This window comes from Leptodactylus fuscus, chromosome 5 (genome assembly GCF_031893055.1).
Source record: "Leptodactylus fuscus isolate aLepFus1 chromosome 5, aLepFus1.hap2, whole genome shotgun sequence".
In the NCBI taxonomy this organism is placed as follows: domain Eukaryota; kingdom Metazoa; phylum Chordata; class Amphibia; order Anura; family Leptodactylidae; genus Leptodactylus; species Leptodactylus fuscus.
In genome coordinates this window covers 207,084,956-207,104,794 of record NC_134269.1, presented here as the reverse complement: position 1 = coordinate 207,104,794, position 19,839 = coordinate 207,084,956, and the positions used below count along the sequence as shown (strand labels likewise).

The following is a 19,839-nucleotide window of genomic DNA, read 5'->3' as shown; positions in this document are numbered from 1 at the left end:
ATAAAACTAATTCGCATACCGAAAAAAACGGGATATCTATCAAACGTCGGCATGGAGAAGACATCTAAAGGTATGAGAAGAGCCTTTCTTAAGGTTATTCCTACGTGTTAGTCTTAAAAAGTGGAATTCTAATGATGGAATCCCTTTAAGCCGAGGTCAGTGCCATCGCTTGCTCTATATACTTTCAGTCTCGTGTGTCTTTGGATATTAGTTTTCTCCCTGAATTCCCTGAGCTTAGCGCTGAGAATCTTCACTTGTTTTTTTCTGATCCCAGAGGAAGGAGATTCCAATTCCTCTGAGATACCAAGCTGGAGTTTATCAGAAGACAGAACTGTTACCAGACAAACCAAAGCGATTCGGATGAATTTGACTTTACTATAAGATTCTAATATTTGTATTGTTATATATGCCCTTAATATTAGCATATGCCTATGTACGTATTGCATCACAGTGAATCTCTAGCTAGCATTCTGCCTTGCAGCCCTGGGTTCGAATGCAACTAAGGCAATATCTTCAAGGACTCAGCATGCTTTGTGACATCTTATGGTCCACACCCTCAACATCTTTTTTTGCGTTATGCCCCTTGGCAGCAAGACCTTTACCTAGGGGAAACATAAGGGGTTGCTCAAACCAAAGATATGTCGCTTGTACATAGGTGTGAGAGAATAAGGATAGTCCATGCTACATTCACTGATCTGCCCACCCACCGATTATACAAATGAACGTCCACCTAGAATGGTATATAATATATCAAATGGTTATTACATGTGGTCATACGATAGTCGGATAGGGCTGTCATTTTGGGTGCCCTTTTAGACTATTTGTGTATAGTATTCACATTCCTGCCCTGTATAGTATACAAATTACAGCACACATTGTGATATCCAGGCCTCCAGTGGCCATTTTTGGTACTGCATTTTTTCTAACTCTGGATTTTGAAGCCAGAACCTTCTTTTGGAAGTGATTCTTTGTATTGATCGTGAGACTTCTATCTCCACTGTGGTGGATAATTCACTTTTATCCCTGCCCTACAATCTCATAAGACCCAGAACTTCAATAAATTTTGGAAATTTTTTAGGGTACAATGGAAAAACAAACTAAAGTTGTCGTGTTGGGATTGTTTAAACCAAAATTATGTCCATTGTACGAAGGCGTGAGAAGATAAGGACAGCCAAAAATATGTTAAATTCCCTCACACTTCTTAGGTTTTGTGAATTACTTAACACTCAATAAATTTTTGAAATTTTTTAGGGGACAATCTAACGTTGTAGTGTTTGCCCTTTATTTTTGTGGTTTTTTTTATACTATTTTATAGCATGTCCATATATATATATATATATATATATATATATATATATATATATATACAGTATATGTAGCTAGATTGTCCCACCGGCATCATGTGTTCAGTGCAGGCCAACAATGGCACTTTGTATTTTAAACACTCACTTAGGGACGCGCTCGGTTCATGAACTCTGACTCAGTTTGACTCTTGTCCCGGTTCCACGTGGAATCTGTACAAAGATTTAGACCTACAAACTGTTTCCCGGGTTGTAATCTTTCTGAAATCAACAATTCGGAGATTCATGTTGTGTCTGAAGGAGAAGATGAGATATTTTGTTGGAACAAAGAACAAGAGTCATTTGCAGCAGAAAAAAAAAAAAAATACAGAATTTTTGCTGAGATATCGAAATGGGAGAACTATGACCACAATAAGATGGAAATACAATTGTCAAGGTCTCATAGGTTTGTCAGATGTCAACTGTCTCCTTGGTAGAATGTGTATTAGTACAAATGGTGGATTGAAAAGATAAAAAAATATTGAATTCTGGTCCTTTTTAGGCTAAATTTTTTAAAATTATTTTTCTTTATTATTTTACTATGATTAAAAAATTTACTTAAATTTCTAAATAGCTTAATAGTTTAAGACGCTATCCATGCAGATGTCATAGTCTACATAAAATTTTATTTTATTTTCCTTTTGACCCACTTTGGGCATTGGTCCAACCAAAGACAATCCTCTCTCCCCCCCAATTAGGTCCAAATACCATAATAGTGTATATAGAAAAGAGTTGTTTTAATGAACAATCCCTTACATTATTTTTTTTTTTTTTTGGGGGGGGGGGGGGCTGTACCAAATGGCACAATATTTGTTAATAATTTCACTTAAATTTTTTGGCATTGGTAATATAGTCAGATAAAAATTGTTCAAAAAAAAAAGAACAAAAAATATATGACACTATCCAGACAAAGATTCTGTGCCTGATCATTTGCAACAATTTTTAAGTTTTGGGGTTTTTTTTTACTGTAGAATTTTCACATTTGACCGAAAAGTATAGAAAAATTTTGTCAAAATTTTGCCTAATATGGAAATTTTTTTTCTTTGTAATTATATATTTTGTGGCTATCCAAATGCTGCATTTTTGGGTTTCTTTTTCAGATTTCTATTGACAATTCTAGTCGAAACACACACATTGGTGCACAAATTTTCAGTAGCCGGTGTCCTCAAAATTAGAAGATGCAGAGATGATTGCTTTGGGCAAATTTGACGTAGACTTAGTACGGTATTGTGTCTAATACTATGATTAACTCTGCCCTTAATAGTAATGCAAGTCAATTGGATCAAGTCGATTGGATTTGTTAACCAATCCTATCAGTAGATGACTCCTGATGACCTTTCTTGGCCTACGTTGTCTATGTAAAGTGCGCATGGCCATCATCCAGCAGCACTAAGTGTTCTCAATGACTCTACGTAAGATCATGTTTCTTGTCTTGAGCATCATATGTCCCGTATCTTGTTCAGCTTGGCCACTTGAAGGTGTGATGACTTTTACCTGCACGGGATATTTGCCAAACGTTTCTTTCCGTACATGAGTAATGATGATGGAAGAGGACAGACAGCTTGTAGAAATTTATGTAACCAGAAAGTGAGGTCAAGGTGAAGTTGTAGGATCATGGTTACATTGATAGGGCAAAAAAAGTCATGTCACGATGACCCCGGTTGAGCCAGTCAAGTGAATATCTACTTGTGCCATCTAACTGATCATTGAGGAACCATAAAAATATCAGATTACAATGGTATCTGTACACATAAGAAAATTGGCTGAACCTACGATAGTCTTGGAGTATGCCAACGTTTGTTCGGTGGTTGTGGTGGAACAGAAGGTTCGGGATTGTTGCATTTCAACATGTCTAATCCTTTGTTCTCATGAAAGATAAGCTGCCAGAAGAGTTGTCCAGCAATGGCTATTCCATTTTTCCCTTGAGTTGAGACTTCATGTCTATCATAAAGTCAGGAAAGAGTAGCTGCTGGCCTATCAAGTCAACAGTCATGTGGTCAGCTGTAGTTTTTAGGACTATTAGGTATCTACATTCATGACATTAACTACTCTGACACATCTGCATTTTGTGTCCATGGGACCCATGTAGAGATTATCGAATTTTATGGTTTGATTCGGGTCACATTTCATTCGGTTCAAACACATTTGGTCCAAAACAAAAGTGTTCCAATTGAGCCTGAAAAGTTGTGTTTAGCACTTTGTGGTCTCCTAAGACTATATCCAACCTCAGTGACTCAATCTATAGTCCCTCATCACAAGAGGGAGGCCTACAACAACATCCAAAACTAGGAAATTCATAACAAATTTGTATGACAAATCGACTTGTTCGTCTCTAGATCCATCCATTTTAGCAGTAAAAGCCCTGTAGACCTGCATGTCAAGATATCAAAATCCTGATGGTCCATCATTCTTGGGTATTGTCCTATTTTTACTAGTCCAGAAGGCACAAAAGTTGGTGTCTGAGCAGGAAAAATATTGGTAAACTATCTTAGTAGTAGAAAGAATATGAAACATCAATGGCTGTTGGAAATATAACCTGAAGGAGTTTTCTCTGGTGGATGATGTCTTCTTCTAGACTCGATTATAAGGACACATAGTCTTGACATGGATTGGTAATATGGAACCCATAATATATATATACATATGCCTTATGATTTTATTTTGTTATAGAGGAACATGGAGTTGTTTCCTCGAGAACTCATCGGTAGACGTAACCAAAAATGTTGGAGTGTATTCTAGAGCATGAATGTGTTCTCCTCTGGTATTGCTCCAAATTGGGTATATGGTGTCTAAGTGAGGTACTGTATGGCAGCACTTGAGGTGTCTATGGCTTCGTAAGGGACTCTATGAGCCTACACACAGGCTTTATATGCCTGGGCTCCAAGTGTGATTTTCTCAAAAAATTCCTAGACAGCAACCCACCTTGTCAGAATCTCGAAAATCAAACAATGTAATTTTCACTCCAGGACACAGTAGGTTACTCCTAAAGATATAAGTATCTAATGAACAACATGATCCTCGGCAGTCGAGCACTCAGCGTGGGACCTCAACAACAGAGCGCAACGTCTCCACCGTCTGAAATGTTGAGTGGAAAGTTTGTCTAAATCCTATTTTCAGCATTAAATAAATCAAGGATTTTGTGAAACGACTGTAACACATCTTGGCTCATAGAATGGAGTCGTCACCGAAAAATAAAGTATTAGAAAAGCAATCACCAGAAGCCTTTCACATGAAGCATTTCCTGATAGATTCCAGACACAAAAAATTGTTTTGTTGTGTTTGTTTTTATTTGAATTCAAAAATTTGAATAATCAAATTTCAGTAGACCACTAATGGCATGTGGGTATCCCAATCAGATTGGTGCTACTCTGAGGTTCCTTGGCCCCACCAGATAAAATGATTCTGGGGGGCCCACCATCCAACAACCACTGGAAAGAAACCATAATACCTGTCAAATTTGGGTGTCTTGTGCTGGACCATTATTGTGTTAGATCTTTGGCCTTCCAGAAAGTCCTCTCGTATTCTGGTTGGCCAATCTACCTGGCGCTAGCAAAAACTTTAGCAGTATTGTCTTAAACTCATTACCATTTTTCTTAATCAAACTTGTAATTTTAGAAAAATTACAAAAAATTTAGCTAAAAAAACTAATCTTAGGAAACCCCATCAAATATTTTTGCCTAAAATTCTAAAGGGGTTTTCAATCACGTAAAAATTAGAGATGAGTGAGTAGTACTTGATCGAGTAGGTATTCGATCGAATACTACGGTATTTGAAATACTCGTATTCGATCGAGTACCACTCGCTATTCGAATCGAAAAGTTTGATGCAGAACCAGCATTGATTGGCCGAATGCTATAAAGTCGACCAATCAATGCTGGTTCTTCTCCTACCTTTAGAAGTCTTCTCTGTGCAGCTTCCCCGCGGCGTCTTCCGGCTCTGAATTCACTCTGCCAGGCATCGGGCCTGGGCAGAGCCGACTGCGCATGTCCGCTTGTAGTGTCCGCTTGTAGTGCGGGCATGCGCAGTCGGCTCTGCCCAGGCCCGATGCCTGGCAGAGTGAATTCAGAGCCGGAAGATGCCATGGGGACACTGCACGGAGAAGACTTCTCGGAGGATCCATCCCGACCCTCACTCATGAACTTGGTAGGTATAATTTGATCGAACGTTACCTACCCCTGAAACGAGCATTTTCCCCCCATAGACTATAATAGGGTTCGATATTCGATTCGAGTAGTCGAATATTGAGGGGCTACTCGAAACGAATATCGAACCTCAGACATTTTACTGTTCGCTCATCTCTAGTAAAAATATTTTCAATAGACTTAAAATTTCAAAAAAGTTCTCACGTCACTAATCCCAAATGCCCCCCCCCCCCCTCATTGCCTACGAAGTCTTCTTCCAGTCTCTACTTTCTGTTTCCTCTCGACAAAAAATCCTGGTTAACCAATCACCAGCTGAGGTAGGACACCACTATGGCCAGGGATTGGCTGACCAGTAACTTCCTGTATGTTGGAGAGAGACAAGAACGTAGAGACTGGCAGAAGACCTGGAAGGCATCGAAGTCCTGAGTCTACTTTGTCCCATAATATTGTTGGGTCTCTGTACGTTGGCAGATTTGACTTTTGTGGTGATTTTTTTTTTTTCTGGCAGGTTTAATAGCGCACTAGGCCAAATTCTATTTTTTTCCCAGTTTTCAGTCCAGGAATGTTGGCAGAAATTTAGAGAAGGAAGATTTTAAGCCAGACCAAATCTGTAACCTTTCCTCCTGCCAAAGAAGATCGACAAAGGGAAACATTGTCTCTGTATTTGTGTTCACCAAATAAAAGTATGTGATGGTTGCCAACAGTGTTAAATCATTTTAAGACGGGCGAGTCTGCGAATCTAACCCCGGCAATATGTTACTGACTCAGGCGGCACTACATTCCCTACCATGTATTGTCTAGTGTAATATGCACAGAATTGAAGGGGAATGTAACATCAGAAATGGCATCAGGTTTTTATTATAACAATATTTTCTTTAGCAATATTAATGATTTTTTGTTATTTTCCATCCCATATAAAATCCTGAAATGTTAAAATTTGTACAATAGTCCCTTGAGCTTGCACAGTAGCCTGTGTTTCCTGTTTTTGGTAAGCTTTCTGTTTAGACTGAGGCAAGATCAGCAGAGTCATCTCACTTGATGTTTTCTGTAGCTCTCTTGTCAGCTTTGCTGTATTGACTGTTGAAGGGCCATCAGAGTCATCTCACTTGCTGTTTTCTGTAGCTCTCTTGTAAGCTTTGCTGCATCGACTGTTGAAGGGTCAGCAGAATCATCTCACTTGCTACTTGATGTAGCTCTCTTGTAAGCTTTGCTGCATTGACTGTGTAAAGGTCAGCAGAGTCATTTCACTTGCTGTTTGCTGTAGCTCTCTTGTCAGTTTTGATGCATAGACCGTGGAAGGGTCAGCAGAGTCATATCATGTCCTGTTATCTGTAACTCCCATGTCAGCTTCGCTGCATAGATTGTGGCAAGGTCAGCAGAGTCATCTGCTTTCCTATTTTCTTTAGGTCTCTTATCAGTTTTTTTGCTTCTCCTTGGCTAGGTCAGCAGAATCTTATAATTTCCTCTTTTTAGCAACTTTCTCGTCAGCTTTCTGTATAGACTGTGGTAAGGTCTACAGAGTCATCTGATTTCCTATTTTCTGTAGTTCTCTTGTCAGCTTTGCTACATAGACTGTAGAAATGTCAGCAGATTTATCTCATTACCTGTTTTCTGGAACTTGCTTGTCAGCATTGCTGCATAGACTGAAGCATATCATTTCCTATTTTCAGTAACGTTCTTGGCAGCTTTATTGCAAAGACTATGACAAGGTCAGCAGAGTCATCTCAGTATTTGAAGATGAAGGAGAACAGCTCTGTTATATTGTTGGATATTAACATTACACACACAAATAAGACTGTATGCAGCTCTGTTGTCAATTGATGGTATACACCCTATCGGCTATTGGAGTCTTACTTTTATGGACACTTTTCTGCCCATCAGCTATGATTAGTTAGTACTTACTACTGCCATAAAGCATGCACACACTTGGGGCTTGGGCAGTTTATGACATCTGAAGGACCTTGGTTCTATAAAGTGTAAAGTAAGGCAAAGACAACTGGAGACTGATGAACTACCGTGTCCTGGTAATGGACACCTGAATCCATCTCAATAATGTCACAGTAATAGCCGTGCTAATGTTAGCTTGTCAGAGCAAAGGTTAACACCCTGGCATCAATAATTCATTGAAATGATTGTAAACGTGGAGAGACTCGCACTTTTCAGTCCATGAAGACCTGCGCTGTAGACTCGACAAGATGAAATTTGCCATTCCCATATTAAAGGGGTTTCCAGCAAATATAGTGTATTTGGTTCATAGAGAAAAGATATACAATTTTCTTGTATACTTTGTGTATCAACCTACAGTCCTATGAAAAAGTTTGGGCACCCCTATTAATCTTAATCATTTTTAGTTCTAAATATTTTGGTGTTTGCAGCAGCCATTTCAGTTTGATATATCTAATAACTGATGGACACAGTAATATTTCAGGATTGAAATGAGGTTTATTGTACTAACAGAAAATGCGCAATATGCATTAAACCAAAATTTGACCGGTGCAAAAATATGGGCACCTCAACAGAAAAGTGACATTAATATTTAGTAGATCCTCCTTTTGCAAAGATAACAGCCTCTAGTCGCTTCCTGTAGCTTTTAATCAGTTCCTGGATCCTGGATAAAGGTATTTTGGACCATTCCTCTTTACAAAACAATTCAAGTTCAGTTAAGTTTGATGGTCGCCGAACATGGACAGCCCGCTCTCAAATGATCTGAAAACAAAGATTGTTCAACATAGTTGTTCAGGGGAAGGATACAAAACGTTGTCTCAGAGATTTAACCTGTCAGTTTCCACTGTGAGGAACATAGTAAGGAAATGGAAGACCACAGGGACAGTTCTTGTTAAGCCCAGAAGTGGCAGGCCAAGAAAAATATCAGAAAGGCAGAGAAGAAGAATGGTGAGAACAGTCAAGGACAATCCACAGACCACCTCCAAAGAGCTGCAGCATCATCTTGCTGCAGATGGTGTCACTGTGCATCGGTCAACTATACAGCGCACTTTGCACAAATAGAAGCTGTATGGGAGAGTGATGAGAAAGAAGCCGTTTCTGCACGTACGCCACAAATAGAGTTGCCTGAGGTATGAAAAAGCACATTTGGACAAGGCAGCTTCATTTTGGAAACAAAAATTGAGTTGTTTGGTTATAAAAAAAGGCGTTATGCATGGCGTCCAAAAAGAAACAGCATTCCAAGAAAAACACATGCTACCCACTGTAAAATTTGGTGGAGGTTCCATCATGCTTTGGGGCTGTGTGGCCAATGCCGGCATCGGGAATCTTGTTAAAGTTGAGAGTCGCATGGATTCCACTCAGTATCAGCAGATTCTTGAGAATAATGTTCAAGAATCAGTGACGAAGTTGAAGTTACGCCGGGGATGGATATTTCTGCAAGACAATGATCCAAAACACCGCTCCAAATCCTCAGGCATTCATGCAGAGGAACAATTACAATGTTCTGGAATGGCCATCCCAGTCCCCAGACCTGAATATCATTGAACATCTGTGGGATGATTTGAAGCGGGCTGTCCATGCTCGGCGACCATCAAACTTAACTGAACTTGAATTGTTTGTCCAAAATACCTTTATCCAGGATCCAGGAACTGATTAAAAGCTACAGGAAGCGACTAGAGGCTGTTATCTTTGCAAAAGGAGGATGTACTAAATATTAATGTCACTTTTCTGTTGAGGTGCCCATACTTTTGCACCGGTCAAATTTTGGTTTAATGCATATTGCGCATTTTCTGTTAGTACAATAAACCTCATTTCAATCCTGAAATATTACTGTGTCCATCAGTTATTAGATATATCATACTGAAATGGCTGTTGCAAATACCAAAATATTTAGAACTAAAAATGATTAAGATTAATAGGGGTGCCCAAACTTTTTCATAGGACTGTATATAAGACCTGGCATATCCATACATTACACAGATTCACTTTGCTGCAAACCATTGGAAATAGGCTTTCCTCTCCGCCATTTTCAGTATGAAAATGGCAGACACCCATCAGACCCCATTATAGTCAACGATGAGCATCCAGCGCAAATGTGAACCTGTCCTAAGTCTCATTTAGTAGAACAAGCGCTTTATTTAAAAATGTTGCTGTTTTGTGCCTGAAAATCTCTCTACAGTTCTTGCCAGTCAGTGTCTCCCTTCTTGCTAATTTGCTGTTCACTCCCTGTTACTAAGGAAGTTCTGTCTTTAGAAACCAACTGGCTCAGGATGGAGCATGGGAAGTGGAGGGAGAAGGGAACGTCTCTCTTTACAGCCTTTGTAGTCTTTCCTACCTGTACACTGTGCAGAGAGGACTGCAGTTTCTGAAAGCTCACAGTGTATCTAAGGAGAGTCTATGTTGCTACTCATTGATGGGATGTCAGTCTCCGACAATAAGTCAATTTCCTGATTGTGATCAGATTTCTTTGCATGTTAAGGATCTGTTTAGCTGCGTCATAATCTGTATTTGCAGTCTAGTACTCTCAATATCCTATATTATGGTCACTTGGACTTTTCTTAGCTATTTGTTTGCTATTTTACAGTTACTCATCAGAATTACATGTGAAGAGACCAGTAGTTGTAATAATGGATGGGGAAGCAGACTGCTCTGTATTGTACACATCCCCTTGCCTAAGAGAGAAATGCAAAATGTGCTGCAGCCATAATGGGGCTATTAGAAGCAGAAAAACTGATAGGACATCATGCATAAAGGCTTATACAGTCATAGAGCAAGCTGCCCAACAAGACCCTGCGCATATTTCAACTTTTGATGAAAATGTAGGTACCCCGGTTTTCCCATGTGGAGGTGCTGCAAAAAAATGAAACAGTTTTTGCCAGGTTCCTTCATAGTTAACATCTGACTGCGCCCTGATCAAATACCCATCTATGGATAAATGAATGGTCCAAAGCGGACAGCCCCTTAAAATTTCTAAAGTCATAAGACCTAGGCCACATGTTAACATTTTATTACATGCCGTACTTTAATATTAGGCTGGAAACAATAACTTATGACAGCGACTGACAATGATTTGGGTTTGTAGAATACAACATGTACATAGCAGGTTGTTGTTACGCTTCTTCTGGGGGAGAAGAATTTTCATGGCGCATAAGGAATAAATTTGCAGCTGTTGACAGCATTTCTGTCTCGCCATCTCCATGTCATCATGGGAATTTTCACTGTGCCGATAAATTTTTCAGAAGGATCTAAGTCCATTGTAAGTGCAGCATTGTCTGCTCCTGAGGAACAAGATCCAAGTGTTAGAGATGTTACTGTTACAGCCAATAGAACCTATTCATAGCTTTATAGAGAGCCTGTCATCAGAACTAGCAAATCCACCCAGCCCTGCAGATAGATAGGTTAGTGAAACCAGAACCAGCATATCACCCCAGCCCTGCAGATAGATAGGTTAGTGTCATCAGTACCAGCACATCACCCCAGCCCTGCAGATAGATAGGTTAGTATCACCAGATCCCAGTATATCACCCCAGCCCTGCAGATAGATAGGTTAGTGTCACCAGACCCAGCATATCACCCCAGCCCTTTAGATAGATAGGTTACTGTCACCAGAACCAGCATATCACCCCAGCCCTGCAGATAGATAGGTTACTGTCACCAGAACCAGCATATCACCCCAGCCCTGCAGATAGATAGGTTAGTGTCACCAGACCCCAGCATATCACCCCAGCCCTGCAGATAGATAGGTTAGTGTCACCAGAACCAGCATATCCCCCCAGCACTACAGATAGATAGGTTAGTGTCACCAGAACCAGCATATCCCCCCAGCCCTGCAGATAGATAGGTTACTGTCACCAGAACCAGCATATCACCCCAGCACTACAGATAGATAGGTTAGTGTCACCAGAACCAGCATATCCCCCCAGCCCTGCAGATAGATAGGTTACTGTCACCAGAACCAGCATATCACCCCAGTCCTGCAGATAGATAGGTTACTGTCAGCAGAACCAGCAAATCCACCCAGCCCTGCAGATAGATCGGTTAGTGTCACCAGAACCAGCATATCACCCCAGCCCTGCAGATAGATAGGTTACTGTCACCAGAACCAGCATATCACCCCAGTCCTGCAGATAGATAGGTTACTGTCAGCAGAACCAGCAAATCCACCCAGCCCTGCAGATAGATCGGTTAGTGTCACCAGACCCCAGTATATCACCCCAGTCCTGCAGATAGATAGGTTACTGTCACCAGACCCAGCATATCACCCCAGCCCTGCAGATAGATAGGTTAGTGTCACCAGAACCAGCATATCACCCCAGCCCTGCAGATAGATAGGTTACTGTCACCAGAACCAGCATATCACCCCAGCCCTGCAGATAGATAGGTTACTGTCACCAGAACCAGCATATCACCCCAGCCCTGCAGATAGATCGGTTAGTGTCACCAGACCCCAGTATATCACCCCAGTCCTGCAGATAGATAGGTTAGTGTCACCAGACCCAGCATATCACCCCAGCCCTGCAGATAGATAGGTTACTGTCACCAGAACCAGCATATCACCCCAGTCCTGCAGATAGATAGGTTACTGTCACCAGAACCAGCATATCACCCCAGCCCTGCAGATAGAGTCAGAGTTAGAGTCAGCAGAGCAAGTATCTCAACCCAGCTAGGTGCAGCATTTACCAATATATTGCTATTTGTTTCAATATGCAAATGAGATCTTTGGAGTAATGAGGGCACTGCCAATGTTTCAAAGGTGCAAGAAGTCTTATATTTGTACTGTAATGTTACATACACCTGGAGGTTAGTTTCTGGGACCCTAGTGGTCTATAGCAGTGAAAGAGTTAATATCAGTATCCTGATATCTAGGATAGAGAAGGGTAAAATACCTTGTTGTCTGGGACAATAGGAGAGTAGAAATCCAGTAATTCCTCAAGTTCTTGGTTAGTTAAAGGGTTAATTCACAATGATGGTCTAGGGCAGGTCTCCAGCTGTTGCAAAACTACAACTCCCAGCATGCATACTTGCTCTGCTGTTCTTGGAACTCCCATGGAAGTGAATGGAGCATGTTGGGAGTTGTAGTTTCATAGCAGCTGGAGAGCTGACTTTCTTGGTATCTACTTCTTGGCCAAATCCACTTTATTATTGAAGAAAGGTTTGGAGTAGGATTGAGATTGGTGGAGTTTCCTGGCCAGGGATCCAAAATGTCAATGCTTTGATCACCGAGTCACTTAGTTATCACTTTTGCCTTGCAACATGGTGTCCATGATGGTGGGAAAGACATTGGTCCATACCAAATGTCTCCGGGATGGTTGGGAGAAGTTGCTCCTGGAGGATGTTTAGATACCATTCTTTATACATGTGTTCTTAGGCAAAATTGTGAGTGGGCCCACTCTCTAGGATGAAGAGCATCCACCCACACGTGGGGTCTCAGGATGGTTTATTGCTGGCATTAGAGATAGGTGAACCTCACTAGATTGTTTTTGACAAATATTAACCTTTATATTTTGTTTCGGGATGAACTGGAAGCACTCACAACCCCGGGTATCAAAAATTGAGGCCTTGCCTTACCTCTCGTGGACCTCTGGCTAACATCACAGGCCCTGTGATTGGGCACATGGAGGCCCAACATCATGACACTGCCTGAGGCACAGTCACAGACCTCAGTGGTGACCCTCAGGGGCCGAAGAGGATGCCAGAAACCTCAAGATTCCCAGGAGAGATGAGGCACAGTGAGCATACCTGTTATTATGTTTACTCACTTCCTCAGGCCTCCATTTATTACAGGGGTCTGAAGTATTTTGTGACAAATCCCAAAAGTTCCAGGTTCAGGTCAAGTCCAAAACTTTCGGAGAATTTGGGTTAAATCTGGTTCGATGCAGATCAATTTTCTCCTACCTAGTTATCATGACACAGGATTGAAGATGAGCAAGGCCCCTAGATTAGGTGAACGATTTGCTTTGGGTCAAAATTTTTTTGTTAGAACCTGAAGTGACATTATTCGGGGATCTCTTGACCTTTCCTCTTTTGGATAATCATTCTTCTAGATGCCACTTCTGGATCATGGTGGATGTTCCCAAGAAGAGGACCAGGATGAGAGTTTTTTTCCTAATGTATCACCCCTAATGTATCACTCATATCGGGATCCTGATACCTGAGACATCTCAGTGGTCCATGGAAGACAAAAATTTTGGACTTGGTCCGAAGAAGAACAGTTACCCCTCTTCCTAGAGTCGTTTTCAGCATGGCAGCTTTGGTTTGCCTTCTACAAGTGTCTTATTTTGTCAGTAGCCTTTCGAGCTACGTGGTCACCCTGGGGATTGGTTACTCGGTTGTATATACTCTGCTGACGAGACATATACTCATAACATGATTTCAAGCAAATGCTTTTAATTGCTAGGGAATTCTGAGGCTTCTTGACGTCAACTCCAGGTTTTTCCAGTCTGGACATTTCCTAGGGGATTTTTTTGTATATGTTTCTTCATGGTGAATGGGAAGAACGTTGTAGTGAGCGTGTTGTTATTACTAGACACGTCTATGACTTCTATAGACTCTGGATTTATTCAGATGATTTGATTCCATCAATTCCGTTCACTGCAACAATTTCAAAAACTCTTGGTCTCACTCCCACTTCATTGTGAAGAGTCGTAGCGGCCATATTGCCAAGTGGTGATCCTATATAAACATCTAGGTATTGGACTCCAGTTCTACTGTAAGTCTCTGTTGACAAGCGGATCATAATAAATCGTGTTGTTGTGCGACGGTTCATCGGGATCTTTGTATGTGGGAATTTGATACGGGTCTATTTATAGGGAGTTTCCCTACTTCTGAATTGGCTGGAAACAGAACTGGTAAACATTGATAGAGCGAAACCTGAGAAGTTCTGCTCGTTGTCTGCACAGTGCCCATAGACGTCATCAAACGGGTAAAGCTCATGGCATTATTGTAGTGGTAGATCACATATAGAGCTCTGCAAAAGTTATAGACGGGTGGGGATAAAATGCTGCACAGTGGGAACGCTTTCAGAAACAGAAGGGTTAATGGTTTATTTTTGTCAAGAGAACTGTAAATCCCATCAATATTTGTTGCGACCTTTGCGCTTTACCTTTCCATCAGTTCTTCTTGGTACTTGCAGACAGTTTTGGGCAGAGAAGCTGTTCCCGTTGCCATCTTGGAGAACTAAGCACAGATCTTCTGTGGATGTAGGCTTGCTCCAATCCATCTCTCACTTCATGTCATCCCAGACAGATTGGAGGATGATGAGACCAGGGCTCTGCGGGGGCCGGATCATCACTTCCAGGACTCCTCCTCCAAAGAGCAAAAGTCTCACCAAATATATAGGAGATTTACATTTCTCTGGGGACTGCATTGCTGTGGTCACAATATGTCTACTGATGAACAAGTTGTGTCACATGACCCTGCATCAGGGGCAAGATGAGAATGACGCCTTCCACAATGCCTACCTATGTCTCCGTCCATTGGACACTCTTGGAAATGTAGTCCAGTTCCTTAATAATGGAAAACTGGACTAGATTTCCCAGAGATCACAGCGGGGGACAGTGTCACACATGTAGGAGGAAAAGTAGGAGGCAGAATGCAGTTATGTTGATTTTTTGGTTATAGATAACATGGATAAAAAGATTATGAGATAGATAGATAGATAGATGATAGATAGATAGATAGATACTGTAGAGAGATAGATAGATAGATAGATAGATAGATAGGAGATAGATAGATAGATAGATAGATAGGAGATAGATAGATAGATAAATAGATAGATAATGGATAGATAGATAGATAGATAGATAGATAGATACTGTAGAGAGATAGATAGATAGATAGATAGATAGATAGATAGATGGATAGATAGAAAATAGATAGATAGATAGATAGATAGGAGATAGATAGATGGATTAGATAGATAGATAGATAGATACTGTAGAGAGATAGATAGATAGATAGATAGATAGATAGATAGATAGATGATAGATAGATAGATAGATAGATAGGAGATAGATAGATAGATAGATAGATAGATAGATAAATAGATAGATAATGGATAGATAGATAGATAGATAGATAGATAGATAGATAGATACTGTAGAGAGATAGATAGATAGATAGATAGATAGATGGATAGATAGATAGAAAATAGATAGATAGATAGATAGATAGATAGATAGATAGATAGATAGGAGATAGATAGATGGATTAGATAGATAGATAGATAGATAGATAGATAGGAGATAGATAGATAGATAGGAGATAGATAGATAGGAGATAGATGGATTACATAGATAGATAGATAGATAGATGATAGATAGGAGATAGATAGATAGATAGATAGATAGATAGATAGATAAATAGGAGATAGATGGATTAGATAGATAGATAGATAGATAGATAGATAGGAGATAGATAGATAGATAGATAGATATATAGATAGATAAGCAAATGGCAAACCAAGCTGAACTTCACTCCGTTGTTCTCAATGACATCTTTATCCTACATTTTACTTGTGGGTATACAATCCCGATCTCGATATATAAGGTAATCATTAACCATTTATTGCCGTCTATCAGTAATGGCCGAGCTACCAAAAAGACTTTGTTTTAACGTCAGAATGAATTTTATTAGACCAAAAAATAATATTCTAATTGTACTGGAAGCAGAATGGCGGCTTGGAAAGCTTCAGGATCCATAAAACTATATAGCCCTTTTTATGATTGGTTTTATCCCCCTGAATCTGCACACCCCGCTCTGCCCTCCCAATATAAATATTCTGGATTTGTAGAACTAGAATTGTGTAACGTGAGGCTTTAAATGATGTGACAGAAAAAGCCGAATGTTTAAAGTTTGGAAATAGACTGTTTTATGGCAAGAAATCCCCAATCTTCCATAGAGAAGCTGTTGTTGGTGGTCTAGAGCTTAGATATTGGGGGTTATGTTCTACGCACACTTGCTCATCTGTATGTGAAACCGCTATAGTGGATGCAGAGGAGTCCAAGCCTTTGTTTTGTATTGAGTAGCTGCAGAAACGGGCATGATGTAGTGGGTCGGGGGTCCATTTTGGGGCATAGGTCACTGTGGTCCTTGAAGATCTTTGGTTATCTCAGTTGGACAGGAGTTAGCTTAGTCACTCCAACCCTGTCAAAATTAGGTCGGAAAATTTCTCCCGAGGCCTCGTTGAAACCGGTCACCATTACTAGAAAATCAATGCCCTTGAGGCCTCAAGGTGTTTCATGCATGTGAACTTGTTTCCGGAAGTAGATGAAAGGTCTTCTTCTCCACAGAAAATGGTGACAATTGTCGGACAAACAATTTTTAAATTAATCTCATGGGGGAAATAGCTGAAGTCTAACCTTGTTATCACCTCTCCTAGATGTCAGATACGTTGATGTGTTAGAACAGTTGCTGTGAAACCTAGAACTTGATTTTTTTCTGGTTGCCCCTTAGTTTGTCCGAGCTTTGACTCTAAATGTCTTGGTTTGAGGAGATTGTCTTGTGTGACCCCTTCTCGTATCCAGAATCAGACCACTTGCCTCTTCAGTCCCCCTTCCTTCCATAGCTAGGTAGGAACCGGTCCAAACTTCTTTGGTAGAGTCATAACTTGAGGCTCCAGGTCCTTGAAGTAACACCAATAACAGAATCCACCACCTACCATGCACTATTTGTAATAGGCTCTCCATTTTGGCCAAATTGCCTTTGCCACCCCCTTCTCCATGGACCCCCCATAGTTACACCCTAGTTCTTGTCTGTGGTCTATAGGCATGTTTTTTATCAGAAGGCAGGGGCATACCACCCTCTTGGTTTTAGCCGAAACTGCTCTCCTCAATGATGAGGTGGCCTGGTAAACTATGAATAGTTCCATCAGTAGTGATGGTGATGGACGTGTTCGTTGGTTGTGTAAGGACACAAGAGCGAGTGGTGAGTATGATTCTTGGTACTTACCTCTCCTAGGACTCCACAACTCTTTGGTGTACCAGCATTGCCCTGATGTAGGTGCCAGGACCAGAGAGGATGCGAGGAGTAAACTCTCTGTCTGGGGTAATATGCGCATAGACCCCAGAAAACAGTGTAAAATCACTTAAAGAGTCCTAAAACATGACTGGTGCTCTCAGCTAGAGACACCCACCATTAGCCAGAACTGTTGTACAGTTTTGCACTTTGTCAGCTCAAATTGAGTACAAATTATTGTGTGAACAGCGTCATCAAAATTACTGATTCAACTTGTTGAGTTTTAGGTAGAAAGTCTTAAGGCAAAGCCTCCTGGGAAAAAGTAAGCAAATTAGCTCTCTTCCAGAAAGAAGAAAACAGTTACTCTAGCACCATTTGTCACTTGACAAACCCTTAAAGAAGATCTTATATTTGATTTGAAAAGCCCAATAACACACTTCATCTGATCGGCGCTGTCAGCCTGATCATTTAGGTGTTTTGTTTATCTAAATCCGTTCAGCCATTCCAAAGATATAAGCCCTTTTAGAGTTGATGTAAAGTAGGGTCTACTAGCCAAGTGGGCTGTAACATTGCATAATATATAACACACAGAGAGCCCGCCCCAGAGGAACCACATTGTTACTGCCCACTTAGCTTGTAGGGCTTATATCTTTGGAATGGCTGAACGGATTTGGATAAACAAAATACCAAAATGCTCAGGGTGACAGTGCCGATTAGATGAGGTACATCATTGGTCTTCTCATTCTTCTACATCATGCTCCATACATTGCATATGAGTGTAAACAATGCCATATTATGTCACTTCCATCTCAGTGTTTATTGATTTTTTATTCCATATTTCAGACTAAAAACCAGGGTCTAAACTTTGTAAGGATTCACGCACCATGGCATGTTCTGAGTCGTGAAGCAGAATTCCTTAAAATAAAGGTGCCCACAAAAAAGGTAAGAACAAGGGTCATACAGAAGGGACTTGCCATAGACGCCACAACCAGTCCGAAACCAGTAGGGAGGGCTATAATCACAGATATGTATACAGAATGTCGGGGATCACAGCTCCCACTATTAAGCATCGTAAAGAGGTTGTCCCACCAAAGTAACTAGGAAAGGGCATACGATGAAGATTAGCGGGGTCCCAGCAGTTGGATAATGGGGGTATTTTATGAACTGGGATGTTTTGTTCCTAAGTCTCAATGGAGCAAGCATTAGACATGAGCATCTATGTTCCTTTCAATTCTTCTGGAGCCCAGTGCTCAGCTGTCTCTGGTGTTCCGATTAAAATGAATAAAACGGGGGCATTTTTTTACCCCCACCACTTCAGTCAGACTGAGGAGCTAAACACTCCCATTCTCATGATGAGTACAATCTACAATTTATCTCCTATCCTAAAATTGCTTTGGTGGGACAACCATTTTAAGATGGCCATAAATATAACCTAAGGTCAGCCAAACCTACTGATCTTGGTGGGTCTACTGACTCTATACATCTACTGACTTATGTGTATTAGATGTTCAGCTGATGCTTATTTAGTAGATTTTGAAAGACGGGTTGGGCCTGATCCCTTGCCAGAGGTGTCTTAAATAATTGTAATTCATTCTTTAAAGAGGAATTTCACCCCTTCCAACAGCATCAGTTCTTGACATCCTTCAACAGGTGCCTCTCCACTGACTCTGGCACAGTTGGAATTTCTTCTCTATCCCTCACCATTCCCGAGTAATTGTTTCTGATAGTTTCAGCAAAATCATACTCTCTACTCTCAGGTGGGCGGTCCTTGGACCAGAGCAAAAAGACAGAGACCGCCCACCCAAAATCAGAGAGCATAATTGTGCTGAAATTAACAGAAATGATTACTTTGGAACGGTAGGGGCTAGAGAAAAAATTCCAAGTGTGCCGGAACCAGTGAAGGGGAACCTATTAAAGGGTTGAAGTTGATGGAGGTGGTGAAAGTTCCCCTTTAATAGTCTTTGTTAGAGATGAGCGAACAGTGTTCTATCGAACACATGTTCGATCGGATATCAGGGTGTTCGCTATGTTCGAATCGAATCGAACACCGCGTGGTAAAGTGCGCCAAAATTCGATTCCCCTCCCACCTTCCCTGGCGCCTTTTTTGCACCAATAACAGCGCAGGGGAGGTGGGACAGGAACTACGACACAGGGGCATTGAAAAAAATTGGAAAAAGTCATTGGCTGCCGAAATCAGGTGACCTCCATTTTAGACGAATAGTGGATTTCAAATCCGGGTCATATGAGAATGTGAACTTTGTGACTATGAGACAGGGATAGCTGTACAGGCAGGGATAGCTAGGGATAACCTTTATTTAGGGGGGAATGTTATTAAAAATAACTTTTTGGGGCTCTATCGGGTGTGTAATTGTGATTTTTGTGAGATAAACTTTTTCCCATAGGGATGCATTGGCCAGCGCTGATTGGCCGAATTCCGTACTCTGGCCAATCAGTGCTGG

The 19,839-nt window shown here is 40.9% G+C and overlaps 1 protein-coding gene across 1 annotated transcript in view; it reads left to right on the top strand.

Moving 5' to 3' along the window:
* The window catches only part of ANO2 (anoctamin 2), a 136,635-nt gene that overhangs the window by 24,984 nt on the left and 91,812 nt on the right, over nt 1-19,839 (top strand). The window contains exon 4 of the mRNA XM_075275073.1: nt 18,224-18,322. Within this exon, the coding sequence (XP_075131174.1) occupies nt 18,224-18,322 (99 nt within the window). The remainder of the gene's footprint in view (nt 1-18,223; nt 18,323-19,839) is intronic.